The 23,532-nt window shown below is 37.2% G+C and overlaps 1 protein-coding gene across 1 annotated transcript in view; it reads left to right on the top strand.

Moving 5' to 3' along the window:
* The window catches only part of TENT4B (terminal nucleotidyltransferase 4B), a 41,034-nt gene extending 23,983 nt beyond the window's left edge, over positions 1-17,051 (top strand). Inside the window, exons 3-12 of the mRNA XM_084215059.1 lie at positions 2,354-2,400; positions 5,178-5,298; positions 6,296-6,403; positions 8,366-8,494; positions 9,673-9,886; positions 10,230-10,356; positions 10,455-10,558; positions 12,049-12,236; positions 12,812-12,976; positions 14,198-17,051. Of these exons, the coding sequence (XP_084071185.1) occupies positions 2,354-2,400; positions 5,178-5,298; positions 6,296-6,403; positions 8,366-8,494; positions 9,673-9,886; positions 10,230-10,356; positions 10,455-10,558; positions 12,049-12,236; positions 12,812-12,976; positions 14,198-14,377 (1,383 nt within the window). The 3' untranslated portion in view covers positions 14,378-17,051. The remainder of the gene's footprint in view (positions 1-2,353; positions 2,401-5,177; positions 5,299-6,295; positions 6,404-8,365; positions 8,495-9,672; positions 9,887-10,229; positions 10,357-10,454; positions 10,559-12,048; positions 12,237-12,811; positions 12,977-14,197) is intronic.
* The last annotated feature ends 6,481 nt before the right edge of the window (positions 17,052-23,532 follow it).

Below are 23,532 nucleotides of genomic sequence, written 5' to 3'. Positions count from 1 at the left end.
TTAATTACGCTGAAACCAAACAACCCAAAACATTTAAATGAAAACTTTTTAAGACAAATATTTTTGACAAGTTCAGTAATTTGGCTACTAAACAAGTAAGTACTTACGCAGTTGAATTTAGGATACATTTGTAATGATATCCTCAGCTTCATGTCCATGTGACCACATAGATCTGAAAAGAGGGAATGTTACATATTTCACACACTTAAGTTATGAAAATACTGTGATTGGCAATGAAGGTAGAAAGATGAACTCTATTTAGTTTGACAAACTTCAGGAAATTCTACTGAAAGATGTGGAAGAAAGGGAAATTAAATTGGCTGTGGATTTTTTTTTTTTGTTGTTTTGACAGAGGAATTTTGGTAGCAGAAATGTACCATGCTTTTGTGGGTTTCCAAGTTCTGTTGTGCTTAGTGAGCATCTATTTGGACACATACTGTAATTAAAGCTCCTTCGGGAACTGTGGAATTTAATATGAACAAGTTCACAGAAGTGCGGGATAAACAGTAACAATAACGTAGAGGAGTCATTACAGTACTGTGAAGACTGAAGTTATGAGTACAGATCTCTGTCCACAAGCAATAAAAACATGATCAGCAGCATTGGCACAACACAAAAACTAATGCTCATGTCTCAAGCCATAATAGTGTTCTGGTTTGGGATGCTTTCAATACATGCATGGCTACAGAGCTTCTACAATTTAAATTCCAAATTGATAATAAATCAAAATCCTTTAAAATTTGTGTTCTGATTTCTCCACTCTTCCTCTTTTATCTTTCCAGTTTTTGTGAGAGAGTGGTTGAAGTGTGGGTGTGGGTTTCTTTTTTCATAGTTCAGTGTTTCTCATACTCCAGATTATCGTACAAGACCAGATGTTGTCTCATTCCTTTTGGTAAAGGTCATATATGTTGTATCAGTAAGTTTATGAATACTTTGAGGGTTGTTTATTCAGTAAAGGCTCTCTTTGCTGTTCAGCTGAACACACTATTTTGTTTGATATTGTGAAAGCACATTTAGTTTTTTCCAAACCCATCAGTGGCTGCTTCATTGTGCAAAAGCACTTTTCTGGTGCTTTTGGTGCCCAAATGAATCCTGGTTTGACTGAACCCAGTTTCATAGAGGATACTTTTATTACTACCCTGGATAAACATAGTGATTATTATTATTATTATTATTACTTTCTTAGCTTTGTGATGCCTTTATGCTTTTGTACAATATTGATGTTTTTGCTGTGGCACCTCTCACAGGCTTTGCCAGTTTGAGAAGCTATGAACTTTCAATATTAAATTGTGTATGTACTTTTTATTGGGCATGGGGTGAAGGGCCAAGACAAGTGAAGTGATAAAAAATAATCAGGAAGAAGCACTCAAACTGCTTCTTAGTCTACTAAAGTATTAAGGCACTTTCAAAACATCATCTTTTCTTGTCTCCCCCTTTTTCTTATCCTGAAGGGGAAAAACATAAAAAGTGGGTCACTTGACATACAAATAGGTGGCAGTCAAGCTGGTGTATGAGACTCATTAAAGCAGAATACTCAAGTCTGTATAAGGTGGCTCCAGGAAACACATCAGAAGAATGGCTGAAAATTAGCCCAAATATGTAGATATTTTTTACTTTGAAGTCTCCCCAACCCCCCTTTGAGACTCAGCACTTGAGTTCAACCTCCCTGCAAGGCTTGGCTAAGTAATGAGAGCGTGGTTTTGGACAGCTTACGGGGAAACCTGGTGGTTTACACCTCCAGTGCTAGTAAAAATCCAGCATAAAAAAGTAATTCTGTGGGATGTGAAGCTCTCTGAAACTTCTGTTTGTTGTTTAAGGAGAAATAGACAGAGTTGTGCTACTTGTTTTGTAATGCAGAAAAAAAATTGGGTCATGATAGAATTGATGTTTTTTTAAAGTATGCAAAGCAATGGAAATACATTAAACTTCAAAATGCTTAAATACTAAGAGGTATACTTTTGAGATGTGAAAACAAAAATCAAATTAAATTGATACTGTTTTTCGTAAATATTCTGTCATTGTTAAGCATTTCAAAATCTTGGGTTCTGGGTATTTGACCAGATTTGGTCATGGGAACAATTTTTACATCACAAAGCAGTTGTTTATTAGAAAAGCCTAAGTTATTAATGTTTTATGAGTAAAAAGAATGAGGATCAGCTGTTTGTAGTACATTGAAGATGTGTATGTGTTTAACAGAAGTGTTCAGTGCCTGTTAGCAATACCAAAATCTACCAATGGAGGGTAGCAATAGCCAGCCTTTACAAGCAGCTTAATAAACTCTGTCTTCTGAAGCCTGAAAAAATTCTTAATTCATTCTATATGTTTTCTTATATATCCTTTTCTTGTGTTTCAGGTGCAGATATTTGGAAGTTTTAAAACTGGTTTATATTTACCTACAAGGTTAGTAATTTTTCAGTGTAAATTCCACACAAAAGAAAAGTAACTTGTTTGACCTGTAACCCTGGGGTTATTTATCTGCTCTCCCAGGATCTGTGTTACTTGTGTCAATACTTGTTATGCTAAGCAAGTGTTAAGCTATTAGTTCTCTGTAAAGTGTACAGAAATGCAATAAGTAAGACTATTGACTGTAGCATGTGTCTGTATAGATCTTGCATGTATCAGTAGAAGGTTCTGAATTACCATGTGGTGAAAAAAGGCTTATGCTGGAATTTGGCTTCATTAATACAAAAAGAAGATATTGGCCCTAAAAGAAAAGCTAAATTTTATCTCCACAGATGACTAAATTGAAACCTTTAACATAAGCGTTGTTAATAAACATAAAGTTGTTAATATTAACGCTGAAGGGAAAATGTTACAACAGAATTGGGTTTTTTCCTTAGTCTTCTTTTGTGAAATCTGTACAATAGTCAACATCTACTTTTTCCTAATGTATTGCTAGTTTTCATAGAGTCTTTAATCAGTGACACTGGTATCTTCTGTGTAGAAATTGTGAGTATTTATGACAACTGAATAGAAATGGAGTGAAAGGCTTAAATGGCTGTGGGGGATAAACACATTTAAATAGCATAAATCTGAGGATAACTTTTGAACTGATTTCCATACTTTGGGAACAGGACATCTGATACTGACTGCAGGTGAGGGATAGCCTCATCATTGTTCCATCTGTATTTGTAAAAGAAAGAGCCTGACAGATGCTTTAGTTACTGCTTTAGTTTCAGGAGTTGTAATAAATTCTAATTTCTCACTTTTTGTTTGTAAAGCCAGAGGTGAGGTGTACAAATACTCATTGTTTTCACATTTGGCCTTGTTCCTGGCCTTATTAAAATTTATTTTAAATAGGCTTAATTAAATATGATTTGATGCTGGTAATGCTAGAGAGATATTCCTGGCCACTTGATGGATACTTTACTATATTTGCTTGATTGTTTTGAAACAGATATAACAAAAAGGCTTTTCTGTTGTCATATACTGCATTCTTGAGTATTTGCTTCTGGTGAGGTTTTGGGGAGAACAAATTGAGATACTTCAAATACAGTACATAAACCCACAAAAAACCTTCCTGTGGCAGTGCTTGCCGAACTTTCAAAATAGTCATAATTTCTGTGTTGGTCCTTAATTCACTGTTGCCTTCCATCAAAGCTTCCCTTTGCCCTAGGTTTTCCCTACTTCTCAGTTTGTTTAGATTTCAGGCTCTGGGGTTCAGAAAGTCCTGAAGTGTGTTTTTAATGCTGTGTCTCTCTGTTGGGATTTGCTCTGTATCCATTAGCTTAAGCTGCTGCTGAAGTTTTGGGCACACAGTGGCTTTGCTGCTGGATCTGTGTCCCTTTGCAGGCAGTGTCTGTGCTCGAGGTGGCAACAGAGCTGCTTTTTCTCTCTTGGCGTGCATCAGGAAAATGTCTCCTGTTTTTAACTGTCACCAGTGGGTTTAACACTAATTTAGTTTAGAAGAGACATATCCAGCAGCATTTCCTGCTCCAAGCCAGTTTTGAACACCTTTCTGAAAGAGACTGGGTGCTGCCTGTCCTTGTCAGCCCAGTGGTCTGTGGCTGAACTGCTGCTTCAGGAGACAGCTCATCTAATGCAGATGCAGTTTCTTTGGGATTGTTAAAGCAGTGGTGTTTGTCAATTAGCAGATCTATAGAATCTGTTGCAGGGGGAAGTATTTCTGAACTTTTTTGTGTTTTCTCTTGCACAGTTTCCCATATCACTGAAGCACCCTGCTAGCATAACTATAGGGTTACACACCCACCTCCTTTGTGGTCCTGGCCAAGCAGGGGAATCAAAGGACTTGGGGAGCAAAGAGGGAGAAGCTCAGGATCTCACAGTATCCCTCACTGGCTCAGATGTGACACCAACCACCTTTTGAATTTGAGTTCAGGGATTGGATTAGGGTCAGCTTCCTGTGTAATGAAGTGATTTTGTGTGTGCATAGGGAGGAAGTGTAGTAAGATGGAGACACCCCTTCAAGGAGCTGAGTTAATGAGTGAAATTAATTAGTGGCTTGATCTTTATTTAATAGCTTGTTGCTTCCTGAAGTCCAAGTTGCCGTGTTTTCTTCTCACTTGCCTTGTCCCGGTTCTTGGCCAGCAGCTTACTCTGTGCCCTCTGGTGCTCTGATCATCCAGAAAAACAACTGAGAGATGCAAAGAGGCAGGAAATTACCCCAGAATGTTCTGTGTGTCCTTTAAAGGGGGAGTGAAGAAGGTTTCTGCCAGACCCATTAATAGGGTGAACTGATTTGCTGTGGATTAGGCAAACACCAGACCTGGAGCAAAGGAGGAGACAGGTTCATGTCATGCATGTGGGGATAGAGGATGGAAAACAGGACTTTTCCTTTTGTTCTCAGGCTGTTAAATCAACATTCCTGATGAATACAGCCCAAAGGTGGTGATTCACCACAAGTTCATTTCTTGTTCTGAATCACTCCAGAGAAGCTGATCCCTTTTTGTTCACAGTGTGGCCTAAGGAGACTAATTTTAGGCTTTGCAGGCTAATTGATTTATGTTTATCTGTCCCCTCCTCTAGGTAACCTGAAATGGTCTGTATTTCCTCAAGTGTAAGAGTTCATCTCCAACCATTTCCTTGGAAAAATCAGAATTAATTATTTGGTTCAGCTATATTCTGTCAGCTTTATTCGAGTTATGTATAAATGTCAATTGTTTGTATTTTAAGTGTATCATTCTTTTAATTTGAATAAATATTTTTTTCTATTTCAGTGATATTGATTTAGTTGTGTTTGGAAAATGGGAGACATTACCTCTTTGGACCCTGGAAGAAGCTCTTAGAAAGCACAATGTAGCAGATGAAAACTCAGTGAAGGTCTTAGATAAAGCAACTGTAAGTTTGGGGGAAGAGGGTATTCCCTTGTTTTAAGCTAAATTTCTAATCAAAGAAAGATGTTGGTTAAAAGAATGAATTTTTATAAGCAGAAATTTATTTTGTATATTAAATTTGAAATAGAGCATAAATAACTTTTTTATTTAGTATGATTTTTATTACAAAATAATTGATACTGCGATAACAGGAGCATTTTTTCTATTGTGGAAATTGTCTGATATGTACAACATGTTGCTTTGAAGAGAGATTGGACTAGTCAGTGTTGTGCATTGATGTTTTTAAACCAGTGCATTTCTGGACTGAGTTTTTATACATAAGTAAGTAATTTTTCTTCTTGCAAGTAAGCAGGTATAATCAGTTTTCACATAGAAGTACTAAGTACAGCCTTGTCTAAATAGGTAGTGGTATGTCTTGCAAAAAATAGATTCATTCCATTATAATTTCCTACCTTTTGCTAATTGTAAGAGTATTAGGATATCTAACTCATAGCTGTTAGTTACTAATGGAGGTAATTTGGTGGTCACTCAGGTGGAGACACATCAGAATACTCTCCATATATTGTACTTGAAGTTCATTTTTGTGAGGAAGTGATGACCCCAGTGACATAAGTTGTGTCATTTCTGATGTCTCCAGGACGGTTTCTCTGTGTTTCTCCAGTGTTTGTCTCCCTCTGGTGTCTGTGGTCTCCACCAGAGCTGAGCTGCTGCCGCAGCAACTCACCCAAACCAATCCAAAATAAATCACCTGGAAGGTGAAGCATTGAGTTCTGTTCAGCTGGATAGTAAATTGAAAATAATGTTTATGAGTTAGAAAAGCAAAGTTTCTGCAAACAGATTGGCAAGGCAAGTGAGTTCAAAGATAGGAGTCCTGATTTCACTGCCTACCTCCTCTCTATAAATTCGTAAAAAACTTCAGGTTTGCTGGTGCATATAAGTTATAAATGAAACCAAGTGTATCTTGGAAATCTGTATTGACTTATTATATCTTTCTTTTGCAGGTACCTATTATTAAACTGACAGATTCCTTCACTGAAGTAAAAGTTGATATAAGCTTTAATGTACAGAATGGGGTTAAAGCAGCCCAGCTCATCAAAGATTTTATCAAGGTTAGGCAACACTCTCATGGAACTACACACTGAGTATTTGATAACTTAATTTTATTTTCTGTTTTACTTCAACTGCATCCTTACTAGAGATAACACTTTTACTCTGTTTTTTGTTGTCTGATAATGCTGAGGGATGGTCTTAAGTTGTAGATATATTGCCTTAAAAGGCATGAAAATACTAAAATACAAGAATAAAATGTGGAGTAGTTCTAATTGTACAATGATTAAGAAAAATGCACTATTGCCTCTTTTAAGTGTTCTGCTCTTTTAACTGCAGTTCATTGAGCTATGCACTTCTGAATTTCAAGATGGGAGATAGTCTTCTGATGAAAGCCTGAAGGTGTTTTTGCGTGTGAGAGCTGTCTGGGTTACTTGTGACCCTCTGGCCTTGGGTCAGGGTGTGAGAGGGATCTGTGTCCCTGGGGATGGAGCAGGAGCTGTGTGTGGCAGCAGGGACAAGGCTGGTACCCCAGCCCAAAGAGCAGAGCAGGTCTGGTGCCAGTAGCTGGGGTCAGCTCCCAGCGTGGCCAGTGCCTGGCAGAGAAGTGGCCAGCGAGGATGTGCAGGCTGTGGGTAGGGTCAGGATCAGGGTCAGGAGCAGCACCAGTGCAGGGCAGCGTGGAACAGGCTGACAGTGCAGGGAAGCAGCTCTCGAGCAGAGTGAGGCACTCACTCAAGGCTTCCCACATGGTGCTTTCCCACAGGGCTGCTTTCCCAGCAGGCTGAGCCAAGGCTGTGCAGCTGTGCTGCACCACAGCTGGCCTTGAGCACAGGCAGCTGAGGAGGAGGTGGCACAGGCTCCTGTGGAGGGTCCTTTGTTTGACTTGGAGAAAACTTGGTGTGTCCTTGCCAAGTGACTTTGTTGGTGTTCTTGAGGCACTCTCTATATAACGCTTGCAGGGCATTCTCTTGAGTCTTATTTTGTTCCACATAATTTCAGTACTTTACTGAGATGTCATATTTGGCATTAGGCTTGGAAATGCCTCTTTCTCTTCATCCAGGTTATTTAGGAAGTCCAAGGCAGTTGGAGGCTTTATTAAGGGTGTGCAGTTATCCAAGAAAAATCCCATCTTTAAATTTTAGTATGTACTGATATTCAACTTCGGCTTGTGACTGGAAGTTCTTAATAGTTCAGAATCTTCAGTTAGACAGTTAAGGATCTTCAGGTAGATAAGGCTCCTAATACTCACTGTAAGGCTCGTGCAGAGAAGTTCTTGGCAAAATTCTTCTTTCCCTTTAATCTTTTTGCAGTCATGGACATAATGATCCACATTTCATCTGTGACACTAAGGAACTTTTTGGCTCTGTGTTGATTATAAAAGCAATGATCTTACTAAGCCTCTTTTGCCCCTCCCCTGTGAGGGGTATACAGAGTGCAGGTGTAGCCCAGCCTCCACTGCTGTCCCAAAGGCCTGTGTTCACCACACCTCTTAGGGGAATCCATGCAGATAAACCCTTTAAAGGACCAGTTACCCAAAGGCATTTTGCTTGTTTGAAAATTTGTTATCTGGGTGTAGTAATTTTGAAGGGCTTTCATTCACTCTGGGCATCGAAAGTACCTGCAGGACAGGAATCTCAGCACACTTTGAGCTACCTCTCAATTGTAGCATGAAAGTTTTGTTACAGATGTCAGTATCTCCACAGTTGTTCCTTTGCTATACTTCCCAGTTGCATGAGAAAAGTGTGTATGTGCGTATATATATATATATATTCAACCCAAATACTTCTGATTTTTTGATGTAATAACTTTTTTCTGTTGTTAATATCTGCCACCAGAGTCAAACAGGTAAAATACCTGTGGTGGTCACAGGCAGTGCATTGGCTCTTCTCCAGTTACTAAAAATGATAGGTTAGACTTATAGTTAGTTTAAAGACAAAATATAATAAAACAGATGGTTTCAGTATGCTCTCCATTGTATGCATGCATCACAGTATTGTAACAACTTTGTTTTTCTCTTTCAGAAATATCCTGTGTTACCATTTCTAGTTTTAGTTTTGAAACAGTTCCTGTTGCAGAGGGACCTTAATGAAGTATTTACAGGTGGAATTGGTTCTTATAGTCTCTTTTTAATGGCTGTCAGTTTCCTTCAGGTAAGTTCAATGGAATCTCTCAATGCCATTGGTGCCTAAGGACATCCCCTTAAGAAGGAATTTGATCAACCCTCAAATTTAATCATTTAAGCTATCATTTTGCACTCCCATTTCATTTAAAATTAGATACGTCCCATCTGTCTTCTCTTCCTTCTCTGATGCTGATACTTTGGGTATAAAAGGTGTTTGGAACATCTGTTGGTGTTCCAGTGCCAGGCACTGATATATATGATTCTGATACACATGAAATGGCATGTGTCATTCATGGTAAAACAACTTGAATATTGTATAACTTGCTGGGAACAAGTTCCATAAGGTTGGTGTTAGCTGCAGCTGTCCTTTATAACAGTCCTGATTGGTCTCCAGCTCACACACTCTGTATGTGCTTTCACAAATGCAGTGTCATCTTGGTTCTCTGGGTTTCTAAGCTGATATCAAACAAACATGTTTTACAACTTTCTCTTAAATCTTATACAACAAAATGCATGAGCTAAATCTATATTGTTGTGCCTGGGGGAGGGAAATACTGGACAAATATGAAGTAGCTGATTTCTGGCTGTATCAGCCCTGGTTTTTTTCCTGTGCTGAGTACCTTTGCTGTTCCCTGCTGAGCAGAAAAGAAATAAGGGCAACATGCATATAGTTTAAAACCAAAATCTCTCCTAATCCATTTTTTTCTTATGATGAGTAACAGCACTTCCATTTACTCATTAAAAAAATAATTAAAAAAAAAGTTAAACTTCATGTCTGTTACAACTGTGAGCTGGTTTCCTTCATTCAGGCTGTCTGTCCGGCTGCTCACTTAACAGTAGAGGGAATCCTGTACATAGCTGTGCACATGAGAAGTCTGTATTTGTATTGCAGACTCAGGTTTGTGAGGTGCAAATATCTGCTTTTTCACAAAAGCCCTGCCATTAGTGCTGAAAGTTCACTTATTGGACTAAAAGTTCAAATGCAAAAAGACTAGTCATTGACAGCCTTTTTTTGAAGAGGTAATTGTTTTATAGAAGTTGTCATAGCATCTTATTTTAAAGATGCAAAACTGCTTAATCAAGGGAAAATACTTTATTTAGACATAACTATTATTTTTTTATTACTGTATTTAGACATGTTTTCTGTGAAAAAGAGAAGAACTTGAAGTCTTAAAAGAATGAATTTTTTTTCTCTCTTCTTAATAGCTGCATCCCAGGGAAGATGCCTGTATGCCCAATGCCAACTATGGTGTTCTTTTAATAGAGTTTTTTGAATTATATGGACGTCACTTCAATTATCTGAAGACTGGAATCCGAATAAAGGATGGTGGCTCTTATGTTGCCAAGGATGAAGTGCAGAAAAGCATGTTGGATGGCTACAGACCATCAATGCTGTACATTGAGGATCCATTACAGCCAGGTATCCTCAGAAACCAGAATGGAATAACAGTACTATTAAATGTTTAATATATGCACTGCAGAATTTTTTTTCTCTTCATATATTGTACCCCAGGAATTGCTGGTCCAGAGGACTTCTTTACATCTAAATCTCTGTAGGTCTTTTAAGCTGTTTATGCTAAAGAAATATATAAATAAATAAATAAATGTATACTTTTTCTGCTTTATGCTAATCCTCTTCTACAAGAGGTGGCTACAGGTAGTTGGGAGTTAAGGGCAATTTTTAAAACAGGTTACTGTTTCCTGCCTGAAAGGTGATAACCAAAGTTTCAATCTTACTCATTTATTTATATTCTTATTTTAAGGTAATGATGTTGGGAGGAGTTCCTATGGTGCCATGCAAGTGAAGCAGGCTTTTGATTATGCCTATGTTGTTCTGAGCCATGCTGTTTCCCCAATAGCTAAATATTATCCTAACAACGAAACAGAAAGGTAAAGTCTCCAAGTCTAAATCTCAGACATTCACTGCTTACATTTTTCTGTGTCTAAAAATTAATTGTGGTGATTTTTTTTTTTTTTCTGGTTTGCAGTATATTAGGGAGAATAATTAGAGTAACACAAGAAGTGGCCACATACAGAGACTGGATATCCAAGCAGTGGGGAATGCAAAGCAGGACAGAATCTTCATGTAATGGTGAGTTCTGACTCAGCAGGGCTGAGGGGGAAACTTCCTGCATATTTTGCTTGTATAGATTTTGTTGTTCTTTTGCTTCACATAAGTCTACGTGTGCATCTTAATAGCAGTTTCTTCTTTTTTTTTTAGTATTCATGTCTCTTCATCCAGAAAAGTCAGATTTGTACAAGAGTAAAATGTCCCCATCTTTATTGTACTGCAATAGATTTGGTTAGTAGAGAGGTCTGTAAAAAGTGCTGCCTTCCAAAAAGAGACTTTGGAAAAACTTCCAATTTATATTACCACATTGTCAGTGTCATGCTTCCTTCGTCCTTTAAATGTGGACAAGGTTTTAACAAGAATTGCTGGGCATGCTAGTTTAAATCTGAATCCTTAAATTCTGCATTTTTAATAGTAACTTTAAAATCTAACATACCATATGTGTAAAGGAAGCAATACTTAAGCCAGAATTCACTATGTAAGTGGAATAAGTCTTTTAAACAGAAAAGTCCTGAAATATCAGTCATAATCTTGTTTTTAACAAATGGAAATACACAAAATCGAGCCAGAGAACTTGGTGACGATGCCCTTTGGAATCACCTTTAATCTGTTGCCCATCTTCTGACTTCAGCAGCCAGTTGCCACCCTCTTTTGGTGCAGGTGTATGTGCTGTCTGGAAGTTTTCAAACTAGAATTAATTTTCATAATCTTCAGTTAATTTTAGAATGCTTCCTGTCAGAAGTGTTCTCTTGCTAGCGATTAATCAGAGAAGATGTTTCAAGGACCCGTTCTTTTGGCTAGGCTGGGATTTTTTTACTTGCTTTTAGAACTTGTGTGAGTGATTTGTCAGCTGGATGTGCTCTGTGCCATTGGAGCTGTCACCCTGTGGGCCCTGAGCTCCCATCACATCCTTTTTAGCTGCCTATGTGCATGGACATCATGTGCATCTCTACCTCCTAAGTGTCTTATTTCAGATAAAACAGCAATCAAAAAAGAAAAATAACCGTGTATTACGGGAGTAATGGTGACAATAACAGGGTTGTCTTGTTGATTTAGTTCAGATCTAAGTTCTAATTTTTTTTTTTTTTTAAGGGAGAGCTTAGTGAGATACGAGAGTTCTGTATCTTGTATTTTCAGTGTAGGAAATCCTACAAAGCAATGAGGCTTATTTGGAGTTCTTCTGATCCTAGCAGCTCCAGCAGAAGAAAAATGGGAGTTGCTGAGTATTGGGCATATAGGGGAGAATTTAAACCTATGCATTTGAGTGCTGTTGAAGCGTGGCATGAAACAGTCTACAGCAGCACATCTGAACTTTGTCTGCCTTCTTCCACATCTTTTGTTCCTAATTTCCATCTCAAACCATGGGCAGTGTTCACTGCATAAATGTTAATGTCCAAGTGTTACTGTGGATGTAACATGTATTTTGTATCTTAGGGCTATGTTAAAAAACCCCAAGGCAACATATTTTTGGATTTAAATGTGTGGTGATGCTTCTGTTTTGCTTTTACTAGGTAATGGAGTAACCTTGATAGTAGATACTCAGCAGCTGGACAAATGCAACAATAATCTTGCTGAAGAGAATGAAGCACTGGGAAAACCTAGAAATAAAACTTCAGAAACACTTAGTAAACATTCTTCAAATTCTTCATCAGGTCCTTTATCATCATCATCATCCACGCTGTCCAGCTCTAGTGATGTAGTAAGTAGTGGAAGTTTTCTCACTTTGCTTTTTAAAATTTCTTTGTGTTTTTTCCCTTTGATTTATATTGTCACAAAATACATTTTGGGAGCTCACCATCCTTGTCAATTAATTCATCCAGAATCCTAACTTGCATAAGGTATTAACTCTTATGCAATTTCTACACATACAAGTTGCAGTGTGTTTTTGACACAATACATGTAGAAAGTGAATATACAGACACAAAGTTCCACAGCCCTCTTTTCTCTGGGAAAACTGTATTTCAAAAGTAAAACAGACTGGTAATCCTAAACCACATGCTTTAAAAAACAAACAGGCCAAAAGCTTTGAAAAAGATCTGTTTGGGAATTTTACTTAAAAAATAAAAGGCAAATCTCAAAACCAGAATCACACATCAGTACATCTTTAAATCTATTTTACTCGATAAGAATTCTGGATTGAAAGAATTTTAATATCTAGTAGAATAAACAAATTTTCAGTTTTGTCCACTGTTAACTTTATTTTTAAAAGAAAATTCACTTTTAGAAATACTCACTCTTAAGAAAAGCTCACTAATCCTTTACATTTTCCTGAAGGATTCTGATGGAACACCTTGCAAAACCTCTAAACAGTTGAGTTGTCGTCAGTCTACCACAAACAGAGTGGGGTCACAAGAAGTGTCACTGGAATCCTCCCAGTCAAGTGGGAAAACACAAAATAGCCAAACAGCCAATACATCCAGCAACACGAACAAATCTCAGGTTTGTGAAATGTTTGAAAACAACAACTGTGTAGATTATTTGAATATTACACAAATCCTCCATGGAAGGGTAACTTGTTCTGGAAAGGGAACACTGCATTTTTCACCTCCCTTTTGCCCCATTAAAAAACTTCCAAACACTGATTTTATATAAAGCCACCTGGTTCTCTGTTAAGCTTACACAGATGAATTTGCAACCGTGGCTTTCCCAACTTTAAAAACAGATGAAGTTGGTCTGACTTGTACACCAAATTTGCTAGAGGTATTCAGCTATGTTGCACCCATTTCCTCCTTTGCAAAAAGTGCATCAGTCCAGTTTTGATTGCAAAATTTGAGAGATGAGGTGTGCCTACACTCAGTGAAAGCAGTTAGCAAAAATGTGTGTTTAAAACTCTGACTGACTGCTCTTTTAGCTGTGGATACTTGTTGATCTGTCTTCCACTAAGGGAGGTGAAGATTCTTTGTGATACATGACATTCACCCTCATTTTCCCCTATAGCCAAACATCCTTATGATGACACCTCTCAGACCTTATGCATTTTGGAGATTTCCCAGACTGAGGAATGCTTCAGTATGGTGGAAATATTCTATGCCTCTTTATACAATATACCCTGGATATATGCAGTTTAAATTCCTACACTTTTTCAGAAATTGGATCTTTCATGTTTGAAATATAATCCAGAACATTCTGGAATACTTTTCTTGAAAATAATTCTGAAGACATGCCTCTTATTTGTTGATGATCTGTCTTCTAACAAGACAATTCACACACCTGGCCTTGGCTATGCTCTGAGTGTGTGTTTGTGTTATTGGGCAGAACTAATTCCACGCTGGAATGTGTATGTCCATGATCTGACACACTCCATCTCTGAAAAGATGCGGCATAAGATCAGCCCTGGATCAGATTTAAGCAATCTTCCTGTGTTGTCTTGGATTATGGACATTTCTGTAAAATGCCTTTATACTTTCCGAAATTCCAAGTGCTCTGCTCCTCTCTGCACTTGTTTGGGGCTAGAGATGAACATGGTTTTGCAACCACCCCGGTGGGAGATTGCCCCTGCAGTGCTGTTGTCTCAGCAATGGCCAGGTTCCTTCTGCCGTAGCAAGTTTTCCTGTGTGTTGTTCTCAGGAGTCAGCATGCTCGTTGTGCAGAAGCCAGGCTGTGGGACTGCTGTGCTTTATTCCCTCTGCAGGGATTGACCATGTTCTCTTTCCTCCACAGCATGGATCTGCACGGTTATTTCGCTCCTCTAACAAGGGCTTCCAAGGTCCAACAAACTCAAGCCATGGTACCTCAGTCACAAACAAACAGCACCAAGGCAGCAAATCACACCACCAGTTTTTCCACGGCAAAAAGAGGAAACACAAGAGGGATGCAGCTCTGTCAGACCTTTGTAGATAGTTGCCTACTTTATGACTGTTCTTCTGTGTGCAATGATCTCATGCTACAGGATAGTTTGATAGTGACTCCTTGGATCTCTTCTGGAGCTTCAGACTGTTCAGACATAGATTAGCAACTGCATTTTTTTTTCCCAGCTCGCCACGGAACGGAACATGAAGATTGATCACTGCAAAAAAAAAAAAAAAAGAAAAAAAAAAAAGAAAAAATGGAAAAAAAAAGGAAAAAATTAATTTTTTAAAATGAGGAAAAAGGCTGCTCATTTGATAAGTCATATGCTACAACAGGGTCATTTAGGATATAAAAGCTTGAATGTAAAATAAATGTATTTCCCATTAGCTCATGCTGACCTGTAGAGATAGTACTCAGTGTGTCTAGGGGGTGGTAACAAACAAATAAAACACAAAAAATAGGAAAAAAAAGGCAAAAAATTGTATTTTGAGGGAAACCCAGCCTTTAAAGGTGAAAGTAATTTGTGCATGATTTTTTAATTATTTTTGCATATACTTACCATTTTATTGTGTATATATAGATGACCATATAGGAAAACTGACATTTGTAATAGTGGATTTGTTAATACTTTTTACATAACATTACTGTTTAAATTGTAAACATAAATTTTTCTCAGGATTAGTTTGGAAAATAATCTGAATTGTCATCTTAACATCCATATAAAGAGACATTACTAGTTATATTGCTCAGATTTTCTTTTCTTGGCATTTGGAAGATCTCATAGAACTTTTGATCTGCAAAAGCTGTTCCTCTGAAAGAAAGGTTTATGGTGACAAATGAAGATTTTCATTTGTATAAAGTGTACATGTACTTTGTGTAAACACTGAGCTTGTCATCTCTGAGAAGTAACCTTCACCTTGTTTTCTAGAGTGCCATCATTTCAGGCAATGGGGTTTTATAGTTGCATCCTTCTCTTCCTCCCCTTAGTGGTCTCTCCTCAACCCTTCCTTATTTTTTTTAAAGAAACAACAAAGGGCCACTTGGGTTTTGTTTTGGGTTTTTTTTTTGGTTTTATTTTTGTTTGTTTGATTGATGGTGGTGATAGTTTTTTTTTTTTAATTTTTTGTTTTGTTTTGTTTTGTTTTTTTTTGTTTAAAAAACTAAACAACAAAACTCAGTTTGTTACAGACGTTTGCATTCCTGGGCTGCTTTAATCCCATGCCTCCTTGTTTGTGCCTTTCCTCCCCCTTCCAGGTCTGGGTTTTTTTGTCTTTTATATTTTTGCTAACTCCTGTAGGAGATGATAACTGTTGAAGCTTTAAGTAAATTTTACAATTAAAGTATTTTTTTCTCACTCCCCTCTTAGGCATTTTTATATATACACTTAATTATTAAAAACAAAACAATTTCAAATAATGAAATATACTTTATATTGCCTTAAAGACCCAAACCTTTCATATCTCATAATATTTCTTCATTGACCTAGTTCTCATTTCATTGGAACTCCACATGTGTGTGGTTCAGTCACATCACAAGTCTAGGTTGCAGTACTTTTGATGCCATGAATGTGAATGAAATGGAAAATTGCACTCACAGGCATAGTTTGGAACAGGAGTGGGGGCGCTTCAGTGCTAGAGAGTTAAGTGGCATTTACTTTCACATATTTCTGTAAAGAGGAGAGTCTGTACTTGGTGTACCTGGCTGTATTAAATGCAGCAGTTCTGAGATGATGCTTTTATAAAAAGTACTGTTAGCTTTGAGAAACTTTTTATATACATTTACAGAATACTACAGACCAACCTGACCTTTATAGGCACTAATGAGTGCAATGATTTTTAAAGTAAAATGAGACCAGAACCAATGTTATCCCTTAAATTAATAAACATTTTCAATGTGTTAAAGTGTTTTACTTCAAAAAGGAAAATATCTATGTATATTCCAAAAATACAGCAAGTCATAACATTTACTCCAACACTAAGCTTACGTGATGTTAATTTGACAATTTTTTAAAAAATTTTTAGAGTCATATTTTAATTTGATCAGATAATTTTATCAAGATGTTCAGCTTTTCTTCATAGAAACTAGTGAAAGTTGTACCACATTATGCATAGTCACTATTTATTTTGTTTTAGATTATTGTGAATGTGTAGACTTATGTTCACCGCTTAGGGAACAATTATTTATAAATTATATTAATCCAGTATTGTTAGCTGCTATTAGCAAAACTGTTCCAAAACTTAATACTTGCAAAGATCTGTATCGCATTTACCACACTGAAGTGTTTTTAAAAGAATCACCCTCATTGTTGAAAGCAAATGTACTCCTAGGGTGCAGATATTAGTGTTCCAATAAGCATGTGATAATTTTAAGGTGGTGGTAGCGGGAAGATAATCTTGATTCCATTGGGAATCTTAGGTTTGACTCAATTTATGGTTTTCATAAATTTAATGGAAAAAAGCTTTTCCTGGACTGCTCAAGTTTCTTTTTGGTAAACAGTATCTTTCTAAAAGAAAAAAAAAAAAAAAGAAAAAAAAAAGGAAAAAAAAAAAAAGCATGAAGGAAAAATTGAGGTATTTTACATTGCCTCAAATGACCAGCATTGTATTCATAAAATACTGTATATCTTGCAAAACTTTATTTAAACGGAACAGTTGAACTGTTCGTTTTTCAATCTGAAGTAAAATACTTTCAAGACCTTTTAGTTTGCCTGCTCATTTGTCTTGTACATTTCATCTCTGTATTTGACTCAAGTCTAATTCCTTTTTGAGTTTCAATACTTTTGTGAAGATTTTGTGAATATATGAAAAAATAAATGTTTAATCTAACTACTGCAGTTTATCACCATTCTTGACACCCTGTCTTCCCCTTCACAGCACTGTGGAAAGAGTTACTTGAATAACATTTTTTGTAGGATCAGGGTCCTTCCCCAGCTGAGTCCTGGCCCCTCTGCCTGGACTTAGGGAGCTGATTTTGTTCAGATGGCCCTGGTCTTCTGGTTTTCCTTTCCGGAAAGCTGGAGCAAAGTCTGTAAGCCTGAGAATAAATGGATGATAATACATGTGTAAAGATTTCTTAATGTATGATTTTTGTCTAATTTTCATCCTCAGATACATAGGAAACTTATGGAAGGATCCATTTTCCTTGTCTTCTGAAATTGGCTGTGGGGTGATGTTGCAGCTGCAGGGCAGCAGCTGCTCAAAGCTGTCGTGCTGAGGGAGTTGTGTAGAACTATTCAAGAGTTAATTGGATTTACTTGCTGCTAAAATCCATGTTCAGCAGTTCCTGAAGCACAGCTGATGTTATTGAAGTGTGTTCTTGTTGTCCTTCCCTGGGAGACGTGCACATACTGCACGTCTGGTAGTTTTCCTTCTGGTGGTCCACTACACACCATTAGAAATATATAAATAATCTGAAATGTTTGTATATCTTCCTGTTTTGCATTAAATTGATTTGCTGAGACTTTTAATTGAAAAGAAAGTTGATCAAATGGTGTTTATGGTTAAAAATAGATGTATTTTTTAATTGACAGTCTTCTCCCTTGTGGTAGAAAAGAAGCTGAAATGTAAGTAAATCTTCCTGTTTGTGAGACATAGCTTGATTTCTGTTTTGTCAGAATTTACAGCTCAGGTTTTTAAATACTAAAACCAAACTTTTTTTCCTAGAACTAAATCTTTAGAAAATAACTGTAGTCCAGTGGCTGGTGACAACTTTTTTAATGTCCTTTCAAAATGGATCTTTTCCATTTTATGTCTGGAGTCATCATGAGTATATCCTAAATATAATGTGAGCAGCTGGTTAGAAAATAGCCTTACCTGGAAAATGTATTGTAAATAAGTACAGCCAGCCATTTGACATCTTGATGGATGCTAAAACTCATGATAGATCTTAAAACAGAATGTTTGACTCCAACTTTATTTCGTAAAGAGTAAAAGCCATAGGAGATAAAGTGTGCAATCACTCGAGAAGGGAATATATTTACCTATTTAGAGGTTTTAACAAAAAATAAATTATTGCAGCTACTGTTAAAGGGCAAAAAGTGATTATTCTGCTGATTCCTAGAACTTGATTCTTTTACTTAATGCAAAATAATTTTCTAAGAATCAAGTTTAGTGTGTCTTGAAACTCTTTGTCTTGAAAGTGCAGATTTTGAGAGCTTTATATTCTACCTAATCTGTAGTGGTTTCAAAAGTTTTCCTCAAAAATGTTTTCTGGGTGCAGTGACCTAAATGTGTGTCTTGGCTGTACTTCCACAAGTTATTTACTAGCAGTTCTGAGAGATACATTATTCATTGTTTCATCTACGGATTGAAAACAGATTTGCTTTTCTCATGGTGCTCAATTTCTTCATGTTGTAGATTTTCCTGTGCCAAAGATCTCTTAGGCTCTTCCCTGTAGTAATTTGCTCTGAAGCCTAATGAACTAACCTTCAAAGTTGATTGTTAGGATGTTTGAGATGATCCCAGGGAAAGAAATATCCAATACCAAGAATCCTTTGCAAGTTACTTAATGTCCTGAGTAACACAGGAATTCAAATTGAAATGGCTTTATTGAGTCCTTACAAGCCCAAAGTTTCTGTCAAATATCTGCTTGAAAAGGAAGTAGAAAGGAAAGAGCCAGGAAGTGGCTCTTACTTGGGCATGGTAGTGCTAGATCAAATTAATGTGCATTTCAGATAACTCTAAAATTTAGATCAGTTATTTTTGGAAAGCTTTGATTTTAATTCTTTGTGTATTTAGTGGCTGGCCCACCATGATAATTTTATTAATCTGTGCACTCCAAAAACTTGTCAGAGAGAAGTGTGGTGCCTTTGTTGGGAATCTTGGCCATGCTGTTCAATGGGCCTTTCTCTTGGCAATAGCCAGCTCAGAGGTGGCCTGTTCCCATTTGCTCCTTCCTGTAGCAGTGCAGGATGTGGATGAAACTGGGTAAGAAAGAATTTTATTTTTCTGGAAGTTAATTGTTGAAAGCTGAAGGGATCCTTAAAATCATTTAAGTACACCTGTAAGCAGGGGAAGATGAAAAATCCTGGGTGTCCTCTACATAAAAGCCTCTTGGTGGAATGCCATCTTTCTGCTTCCAAGGTGCATGGAAGTGAGGTGCTGTGGGTTCAGGCATTGCCTTGGGATACCAAATGACCTCAGCAGTGAACCTCTTGAAGGTGTTTCTGCTCTGCAGCAGGTCTAAATAGCTCTTGGCATTTGAAACTTGCTGCACTGAGTTTCCTCTTCCTTTTTCAACTCTGAGCCTACCCTTTGTTTTTTGGTGCTAAATGTGACATTTTTCCAAAGCTGTCCAACAGGTAATGGTGAAACGCAAAGGGGATGCAGATCATTAGTGCTTTAAGAAGGGTATTTCCTGCTGCTGCAGCAGCTTTTTAAAAGAAAATAGACCAAAAACCCTTTGATTGAGCAGGCTGAAGTAGGAATACGACCCCTTAGCCTTCACATATCCATATATGAAGCTAGTTTCCATGTAAATGATTTGACAATCTAATGTTGGGATGTGAGGCTGATTTTTTTAGTGTTTCTGTATAATGAAGTCCTACTTTCCCATAGTGCAAAACTCTGCCAGAAAAAAACACTTGGCTGTATGCAAGAGCTGGCTTGTAAAGAATGCGTTTGTGTGGTGGTAGAGAAATCTGAGGAACCATGAGTGCAGATTTGGTGAGTGTTTTCTTGTTTAAAATAAATAAAATGCTCTTGTGCAGGTATATGAAAGGACCATTGCTTCTGTATGAAGCAATGTTTGACTCTTGAGCTTAAAGATCATTAGGCAATCAAATGCTTCTGAATAGCTGCTAGTGAAACAAATCTGCACTCTTGGCTGCATTTTCCCAGGTCTAAAGTTCATTTGTTGTGCTAGATTTGGTGGCAGTGAAATCTGAAAATAATCCTGGTTCAAATTGCTTATTTATGCTGAACAAAAATATCTGTTCTGAACTTAAAGCTCCCATCTTAAAAAAAAAACAAAATCCCCAAACAAATACATCTTCCTGATCTGTATGCAACATATTATTGCACCAGGAGTGTGGAGAAATATTAAAAAAAAAAAAAAACAAACAGTATGTGGTTTAGGTGAAATGTGCATTAATGGTTGCTGTTTGCATTTCCCTCCTCTTGTGACCTATTTCCAAACAGGACTTTTGTTCATTCTTAAAATAAATAGGAGACTGATTAAGGCTGGGTTGGGGTTTTGTCCCTCTTCACTAAAGTGGATCTTGAATCAAGCTGCTTTGTGGTTGCCTGGTAATCAGTAACTATGAAAAGACATTCTCAGTCAGAAAAATCAATGGCTAACCCAACAGCAGGTAGAAATCTCTCATATTGTCTTTCTTAAATGCATGTTTGCTTTTCCTTTTTAAAATTTTTCATGGTTCATGGGAGGAATAACTTATAAAATAATGTATTATTTCTATAAGATTCTTTTAATCCCAATGTGTCTTACTAACCTGATGTTATGATATCAACTTTTATCCATTAAGATAATGTCATAAAGCATGACTGCTGACAATTTCATGTCTGACCTGCAGTGTGTGCCACCTACTGAATTGCTTCTGTGCAGTGTTTAATCCACCAACTCCAGCTACAAAAGATAGTTTGAAGGCTTTGACTTTGTAACATTTTTTGAATGCAGACAGTAGCACCTTCAGGTAGTGGGAGCTGCACACAGAATTCCAATAATCTAAGGGTAGAACTGAGAAAACTGAAATTTGTTGCAAAAAAATATTGGGACAGTGTTAGTAGGGTGGAAAGCCAAGGGGGTAGGAGCAATAGTGGCTCCAAGGGAGAGGCTGCCCTGGCCTTTTCTGTCGTGCACAGGGGCAGAGACCACACTGCCCTGGAGCTGCTCTCCTGCACCAAGTGCTTTGTAACAAGTCAGCACTTCTGAGCTCTTCAGATGAGTCACATGATGGTCTGTCAGAAACAGAACAAACTTCTTGGGGAGTACAGGCAAATACAGACCTTGGGAATCCGGAAGTTGAGGCATTAATGTGAAAAATAAATCCAACCTTTGCAGTTACAGAGAGCACTGGTCTGGTAATTTTACCTGGCATGGACAGCCTGATTTTTAAAAAACAAACCAAAACAACACCTAAATCTTTAAATGCATTACTGCACTTTATTTCTATTGAATGAAGTGATATTTTATGTTAATTTTAGAGGAGTATTTTTAAAGTTAAAGATATAGAAAAAAAAAAAACAAATCATGAAATAATGCAGTTCTATAGTTTCTGTATTATGTAATTATTTTGCTAATTATCACACTTAGACATAAAAACCTGTCCACAAAAACCCAGTAGTTGTGAACTATAATTACTGTCTTTAGACGTTTGTGAGAGTCTAATGTTCTGGTGCTGCTTAGTGAGGAAAGACTACAATAGACAATTGTGATGAGCTGGTGAAATACTAAAAGGACATAAATTAGGACTGATGTTTATTTCTCAGATGTCATTATTGGAAAGTTACTCATTTTCATTTCTTCTTTAGTGTCTTCATCAATGTCTCAGTTTTTTACAGGCTTTTCCTACCATTGTGCCTCATCTGGCCCTCACAGCACATCACAGCTGTCCTGTATCCCAAACTGGCTGCTGGCCTCGCTTGAGATTAAATTTTGTGAGTTGCATGGATTCTTTTTAAAGAACAAAGAGTATCCATTTTGGATACAGTCATGTTAGAAGCTATGAAAGGCTACATCCTCAGGGAATAGAAATAAATTTTACTTCATTGGTTTCACTATAATAGGGCTACATTGATTTAGTCAGATGAAGTTTGTCCACACACTTTTAAAATTGATTTGTAACAGGGATGGGTGGGTTTGGGTTTGTTGGGTTTTTTGTTGGTTTGTTTTTTTTTTTTTTGTAAATCCATGTTTCCTAGTGGATTCTTTTAGAACTTTGTAAATTGTATTCCAATTTACGTAAGAGCATTTTCTTCCAATAATGTGCATGGTCCATTTGCTCCTTACTGATTTTTCCAAAGTATTCTTCTTTTCTTTCCAGTATAGAAGTTATACTAATGCAGGTTACTAATGCAGAGATACTGAAAGTGCAAATTGAAAACAGTTAGCTAAATAGTTTTATCATTTGCTGTGAACATAAAACGATCTGTTCTTTTCTGTGTTCTTTCAATCAATAGCATCTTCCATTTTGTGACAAGCTCCACCTGCAGCGTTAGGGCCCCTAATAGGGATATGGCCTTCTTTTCATTTATTTTTCTTTCTTGTATAACTTACCAATTAATAAAAATAGTGACTCCTCAATAAAGACCATCTAACAGTTTTCTGGGAAGCCACAGATCGGGTCCTTTGTCATTGTTGAGAGTAATTAAATTTCTAGAAGAAAATGTTCCATTTTATTACAGGTCAGCTTGAGTATACAGAAAGATTTAAAGCCCAGGCTGATCTATAGCCCTTGGTTCAGTACAAATCACACCCCTGCAAGTCAGGTAAAAAAGTTAAAGCAATTAACCAGCCACAGATTTTTCAAGGAATAGTGCATTTTCTTGTTCTGGAGATAGAATCTTAAGCATGAGCAGGAGAGGGAATGCAAGTGGTTTTTTGGTTGTTTGTCCAAGAATTCAAACAAAACTTCCTAGCCCAGGATCTGGAGCTGCAAGTGATGGGACTTGTATTCCTAAGTCCTTCCGTTCCTCTAGGATACTCTGCATAGTCTCCTCAGTCACACACTTTTTTGCACTCTTGGTACCTTCCCTAATTATCATTTCCCAGTGCTGTGAGCTTGAGCTAAACTGTTCACTTGAGTCTTTCTTTCTTTCTTTGTTGTCCCACTAACTTTAATGAAGAAATGCTAGAATGCTAAAGCATTCTAGAATGCTAGAAAGCATTCTTGTCTTTCCAAGTCAGCCAAGAGTCTTTGACAACTTTAAAACATGACAAGAGAGCTGAATAGCTTTGCATGTCTCCAAAGAAACATGTATGACCTCTATTGCTCTGCTTAGAGAAAGCAGCAAATTATTCCCCAAAGTTTGGCCAATTGATCCAAAAGCCAAAAGTGCAAACCACATAACTGCAGTGAAACTCTGCCTTGTCTTTGGCCAGGCTGATGCAGTGAGATGTTCATGCATCTAGCAGCATAAACCTAAGAGTCTTCAGCAATTGATTCTAATATTTGCCCTGAAAACAAGGGTGACAGCAATGTAGCAGCTCAAAACAGTGTCTTACTACATCTTTCCTAAGCATGTCGTGTC

The sequence above is a fragment of the Fringilla coelebs genome (genome assembly GCF_963513975.1).
Source record: "Fringilla coelebs genome assembly, chromosome: 14".
NCBI lineage: Eukaryota > Metazoa > Chordata > Aves > Passeriformes > Fringillidae > Fringilla > Fringilla coelebs.
This window is presented reverse-complemented; position numbering and strand designations above follow the sequence as displayed.